Source organism: Lontra canadensis, unplaced genomic scaffold, assembly GCF_010015895.1.
Source record: "Lontra canadensis isolate GAN:19392208 unplaced genomic scaffold, GSC_riverotter_1.0 scaffold3, whole genome shotgun sequence".
In the NCBI taxonomy this organism is placed as follows: domain Eukaryota; kingdom Metazoa; phylum Chordata; class Mammalia; order Carnivora; family Mustelidae; genus Lontra; species Lontra canadensis.
The window spans coordinates 29632502-29638978 of NW_022630997.1; the positions used below are offsets into that span (position 1 = coordinate 29632502).

At 56.7% G+C, this 6477-nt stretch overlaps 1 protein-coding gene across 1 annotated transcript; it reads right to left on the reverse strand.

Annotated features, from left to right (window-relative positions):
- Window positions 1-388: 388 nt before the first annotated feature.
- On the reverse strand, window positions 389-5567 carry CUNH10orf71 (chromosome unknown C10orf71 homolog). The gene has a single exon (XM_032837778.1). It carries the CDS (start codon window positions 5427-5429, stop codon window positions 1209-1211), a length of 4221 nt encoding a protein of 1406 aa, XP_032693669.1. The 5' UTR covers window positions 5430-5567; the 3' UTR covers window positions 389-1208.
- Window positions 5568-6477: the final 910 nt, after the last annotated feature.

Consider the following 6477-nt stretch of genomic DNA (forward strand, 5'->3'; position numbering starts at 1 on the left):
GCCTGCTTTTCTTCCTAGCACAGTTGCCCACAGTGTGCATGTGCTCATGGACTCCTCTGTTCTTAGAGGTGCAGAGATGGTTATTGCATTTTGCTCCCTTGACCTGTATTAGACATTCCCTCCACATCCCCGAAGGCCTGGGAGTTGGGAAAATACAATTTCCCTTTGAGCACGGGGCATAGGTTAACAGTCATGAAATTGGGACTCCTGGGGCCTGACTCAGTTCTCTGGGCCAGCCACGATGGTGAGCTTGGGTCTCCCTCCTCTTTGTCCCCTGATGTGAATGGAGAGCCCCAACCCGCCAAGGCAGGGACAGTGCCGAAGGCTCTAGGAGGAGTGCCGGGACAGCAGCAGGTGTCGAGGTTACTCCGTTCAGAGTGATGCCCCTGTGTGGCCGGTGGTGATGGAAGGCCTGGACAGCACAAGGCCCTTTACTCACCCATGGAGACCCGCCACTGCCCACTGATGGAAGACCTGTCCTGGACAGAACCACATCTGCAAGCTTGTTTCACTTTTTAAAAGGTAGCCTTTTCTTTATCAGAAAATAGCCTTCAGAGGAAATCTTCCTCAATAAAGAAAACCCATTCTATCCAAATCAGCATTTCTGCAGAGTTGCCTTGGGGCAGTCCTTAGCCATTTCTGCCTGAAGTGAGCTGGAAGTGGTTAGAGCATGGGAGGGAGGGTGGAGGTGCTTCTCTGTGCCATGCTGGACCTGGAGGGGCTGTGCCAGGTGGTCTGCTTGCCCGGCAGGGCTGGGCTCAGTGCAGTGCAGCATTTCTGGGGGCTTGGGAATAGGCTCACTGCAGGAGTTGGCCCTTGAGAAGAAGTAGGTGGGGTGCCTGAGCAGAGTGGCCATTAGGAATCAGGTGGGACTCACTCCCATGGCATGGCCAGAGGAGGACAGGGAGAAAGGGAGGGGAGAAGAAAGGGGGAAGGGGAGCAGATCCAGGATCCAGGAAGGGTTTTGCAAACAGCGCTCTCCCAGGGAGGAGAGCCCCAGGAAGCCCCTCAGGTGGGGTTTTCTCAATCCCCACTTCCTTTGAGACATTAGGGATCCCACATGGCTAAGTACATGTTGATGTCTGTGTGTGTGTGTGTGTGTGTGTGTGTGTGTGTGTGTGTGTGTGTATAAGTGACTGATCATTTGGGGGAAAGGGGAAATAAGTTCTTCTGGGTTTATTTGAGGGGGAGTTATTTTGCTGTAATTCTCAAGAAATGCCTTCTGTGGCGAAGTCCTCTAGGTCATTGGTGGAGATGATGCCCAGGCGTGGAGCATCTCCCCCCTCCTCCCCTGAGCGCCGGGGAGGTGCCATTGGCATGCCAGCCTCACGGGCCCTCTGGGACCCCGGGCCGGCCACCTCGGGGGCGTGTGGGCCCTGCCTGAAGAAGGTGGGGGCGGAGAGCTGAGAGGAGCAGCGCAGCGGCATCAATGGCAGGGCCCGGAAGTGGGGATACAGCATGTAGGGAGAAGCAGGTGTGTTTGGTGGGGGCGGCTCAGGGGAACCCCCCTCAGAGGATGGGATGGGGACCTTGACATATTTGCCTGTCTCTGGGTCATAGAAGGTCTTGATTTTCACCTGGAGTGGCAGGTCGAAGACAAAGTACTCTCCAGATTGGGGGTCTTGGAGGACCTTCTGGGTGGCAGGGTAAGGGACCAGAGGCATAAGGGACTGGGACCCCCCAGGCTGCCTCCTGAGTGGCTCTGAGAAGGCAGACACTGAGTGACGGTGGGTGGGAGGGGGCACGGAACGGACCTCGGGGAACCTGGGTCGGGGCCTCTCTCCAGGCGATGGTGGCCTGCGCTCCCAGTCCTCCAGGAAGGGCTTTTCTTCATCGGGTTCGCCATGCTTCTCTTGCAGTTGGTCGGTCTTTCTCCTCTTGCTTGCCAGCTTTTTTGCCCGCCGCAGGGCCTTCTCTGTTTTGGGTGGGACCGCCGGTGGCTTGCCGACCGCCCTCTCTAGTGGAGCAGGGGGCTCTGGTTTCTCAGGGAGGCCTGCGGAGCTGCTGGCCATGTCCAGCACTGAACCTCTTGGAGAAAGGGTCCTGAGGTCTTCCGCGGATGGCTCAAGTTGGGGGTCTGAGCCAGCCTCCCACGTGAGGGCGTGTGTCAGGTCCTCCCGCCGGGCGACCCTGGCCGGGTAGAGGCCGGCCCAGGGACTGGGGTGAGGAGACAGCCCTGGCAGCGGGCCCGGCTCAGTGGGGGCCTGGGAAGCATCATCCCAGATGCTGCTGGCGGCAGGAGAGCACGCGCTGCTCTCATCCAGGGAGCTGGCATTAGGAGAAACAGCCATCTCCCCCGGCACCAGTCTTCTCCCTGGGGGCCCTGCTCTGGGTGTAGACAATAAGTGACTTTTGAAATCTTGTGTGTGTTCTTCCCAACACATTCCCAGCTGCCGTGGGGGTGGCTGGTCTTCTGCCTTGCCTTGGGGCAAAGCGATGGTGGGGATACCCCTTGGAGCATCCAGCTTCCCCTGGTCCGTGGAACTGTTCTTGCCTTTGTTTGCCACAAGGTGACGTGCATCCTCTGGGGGTGGCTTCAGCCCTTCGCCCTCTCCCATGAGTGGAGGAGATGGGCCAATTCTGGTTGGGACTGGCTGGGAAATCTCCATCTGGGCCATGCCGGGTACTCGCCCATGGTGCTCCGTGCCCTCCCAGGCTGTGTGCTTCGAGTGTGTGTCTTGCATGCTAGCGGGGGTTGGGATGTTGGCCATTTCCTTGCTCTCAGAGCCACCAAGACCAGCCTCTTCTCCCCAGCCTGGCTTTGGCAAGTCGTCCTCTTTGTGGCTGCCGCCCAGTGAGTCCTCTGATGACATGGTCCTCAGGAGGGGCAGCATGATGGGTTTTATCACGGGGGTGGCCCTGAGGGTGTTGTCTTTAATCACAAACAGTATGTGCTTGTTTGAAGTGGAAGATGGCGAGGGGGTAAATTCTTTGGCTGTATCCTTACTTCCCCCCATCCAAGTGTCTCTGAAGTTAGCCTCCTCTCCCGATGCTCCCCTGGGTCTACATCCAGACAAACCTTCCCCTTCTCCTTGCAATGATTCCCCCTTGCTGTGCTCCTGCACACAGGCGGGCGCATTACTCAGGGCACCGTGCTGGAGCTCCTCGCTCCCCATCACTTTCTCCTTCTCGTCCTTCCGACTGTCTCCTGCACTTCCGTCATTCCTCCTGTCTTCCTGCTGGCTCTCGGTGAACCACGTTTTCTGCTGATCCTCAAATGAGGCAAAGGACTGGTCTGAAGAGCTGGTGCTGAATTTGGCCTTACTTTTGAAGCCTGGCATGAAATCTGATTGGGTGTCACTGTAGAACACATCTTCTTCTTCGGGAGAGAGGGGTCCTGGGGAGAATTTCTGGTTCAAGTTGGGATTCTGCAGTCCTGCGTCTCTCTCAGGTTCTGTCTCTTGAGACACGGATCTCAGGAACCCCTTCTCAAGGCTGGGGGTGTTAGGTTTCTCTGTAGCCTTCCCTGCCTCAGGCTCTCTGCTGCAAAGCCTCAGGGACAGACGCTTCCTGGGGCAGGGTTTGCCGGCGTCTGGACTCTTGCCCGACCTGATGATGCCCATCTCTGGGTCTCCATCGTCTTTCTCGTAGCTGTTTCTGTCAGCTCCCTCCCCATTGATGCAGAAAGGGGCTTGGGTGGTAGCTGGGGGTGAGCCAAGAGTTAGACAGGTCTCTGAAGAGGATACACCGGGGTCAGCGTCAGGGTCCTTCTGGGTACTCATGTGCGACCCACAAGAGCCATCAGCTGGTCTCTCCTTAGGAAGCTCATTTGAAGGGCTCTCCTCCAGCCCGTTGGGAAGGAGGATGCCATTGCTCACGGGTTCTTGCTTGCCTCTGGTTTTCTCTTCAAGGCCCTTCAGGAGTGGTGAGGGGCTGTACGTGCTCTTCACACGCTTCCGCACGTCCTTGAGGTTGAACAGCAGGCTGGGGGCTTTGGATCTGTAGCTATCCCGAGACTGACCTTCACTGGGCTCCTTCTCTTGGTATCCATTCAGCTGTCCTGGGGGTGATGGGGTCATCTCCACTGGCTGGCTATCGGATGGCTCCAGGACATGCTTGGTGGGGATGACGGGAGTCAGAAGCTTACTGATGTTAAAAGGAGGACTATAATGCTCGTTGGGATCCATGGGCAGGTCAAGAGCCTCGTTTTCTGGAAATTGATCCTGGGGATTGTGCTTTGTATACAAGGCTGGGCCCCTTCTGGTGGCCTGCTTCTTCTCTTCCGAAGCATCTGGTAGACTTTCTTTCCTTCCTTTGCCAGGCTTTGGTTTCCTCCATGGGGCCTGGGTCGGCTTCATCTGAGGGTCAGGCTGTGAGCTTGAAGCTTTTCCCTCCACAGCGAATGCCTGGGCTCCTGGATCCCTAGCTCCCCAGGGTCCAGACGTGGTGAGAGCCCCTGCTGCCAACCTCTTCTCCTCCTGGCTGCAGCTGGCCTGGGCTTGGCAGGGGGAGACTCTGTGTTCAGGGGCAGGGGGCTCTCTTAACATGGGTGCATCCTCGTAATTCTTGGGAGTTTTGCTTTCTGGGACAGGGTCAGCGACCTCCTTTCTCTCGGGCAGCCTCGGTTGGTGGGCGTTCCACGACTCAAAAGCACTGTTTTCACTATGAAGAAAGGTTCCCTTGCGGGGCCACTCCTTACCTCTTCCGGGCTCACCCTGGGCTGGCTTGTGGGGCGGGGATGGGAACTTGGACTCAAACGAGCTGGCCGCATTATCAGGTGTTGTGAGGAAGCTGCTGGAGCCATGACAGGCCATTTCGGGATTCTTGGGGGACTCCTGCTCTCCGTGCTTCCTTCCAGACTGGTGGCTAATCTGATGGGCGCTAGAGACTTCAGCAGGCACCCTCCTGACGGTCAGAAATGCAGAATCGAAGCAGAAGTTGACACCACTTTCTGGAAGAGGAGCAAATTTAGGGGGATTTTTGAGAGCTGGGGGCTTACTGGTCGGAGGCCTGCTGTCACAACGTTGGCTCTCAGTCCTGTCAAAAGATTTAATTAGTGATGACACTTTCGAAGCCGGCTTGCTGCTGCTCCTCAGGCCGGAAAGGGGCACTTCCAGTCTCCTCTGGGCTGGTGTCAGTGGGGGGCTGCTCTTGGGGTACTTCTCCTCCCCTTGAACGTACTTGGGTAGCTGTTGGAACGTGGCCGCCCAGCCCGCATGCTCGGTGCCTTGCGACGGTAACTGGCTCCAGATGCTGCTTTTCCTGTGGGTGTGGCTTACCGTTCCCTGGTGAAAAGTCCCCAGCACCTGGCGGGTGATGTCCGGGGACAGGGTCAGGTCAGAGTCGTTGAAGGATGTGTCCTCTGAGATGCACAAGCTCCGGAAGGCCCGGTCTGTGAGGCTGCTAACCTCCCTGTCGGCATCGTCCAGCACGCTGCCGATGCTCGAGGAGTCACTGAACCCGTCCGTGCACTTCTTATTGCCCTGCATTATCCGCCAGCTGGGAGGGCTGTCCCTGGTCAGCCGGTGGGTGCCTCCGTGGGACGATTCTGGAACAGCAGTCCTCTTCCCACAAAACTAGAGCTTCCTGTTGACCAGATGCAATTGCAAAGTGGGATTTTTTTTTTTTTTTCTCTGCAAAAGAAACACGTGCGGGGTATGAATGGGATATCCAATTTAGTGGCTCCATGTGAGAACAACACGCTGGTCCAGATGGGTAATGGTGTCCATGACGGTTGATTTTATGTGTCAGCCTGGCTGGGCCCTAGTGGCCAGTGTTTGCTCAAACACACCTAGCTGTGGCTACGAAAGTATTTTGTAGACGTGATTAACATTCAAATCAATGGGCTTTGAGTAAAGCAGATCACACCCCCCCCCCCCATAATGTGGATGGGCCGAATCTCAGAGGAAGGGAGAATTCTGCCCTAGGTCCCTCTGGGTGTGCAGTCTGTTCGGCAGATGTCAGACACGCCAGCCCCCATAACTGCACGAGCCAATTCCTTAGGATCAGTCTCTTACTGTATCTACACATCCTGTTGGCTCTGGCACGCTGGAGAACGCTGCCTGATACAGGGTTTAAGGTTCTGATGTGCCATTTTTGCAGAGAGGTCTTCCCTGACATTTCAGGGGGTGTCCCCTCCCTGCTTTCTCTCACTGTGTTTGGTTTATTTTCTTTGTGGTATGGAGCATACTCTAAAATTAAGGTGACTTCTTTGTTGCCTATTCCATCACGAGACTGTTAAGAGCCATGAGCTCAGGAGCCACAAGGCTGTCTGTCTGCTGCTTGAGCTCGTCCCAGAGCCACCTCAAGAGAGCACAGTCCCCCAGAGCCTGCAGCGCCTGGGGGTCCTGAACTTTCTGACTTGCCCTTGGGTGTGACCAGTGGGATATGCCGGGAGGAGCCAGATTCCCTGGCATTTCTCCCCCACCCCTGCCCCTGGTGTGGTGTGGGGTCTTGGCAATGCTGCAGTCCTCTCTAAGGACGGCCCCTCCCCTGGGCTTGGGCTCTCACAGCTCCCCTTGTCCCCTGGGACTATGG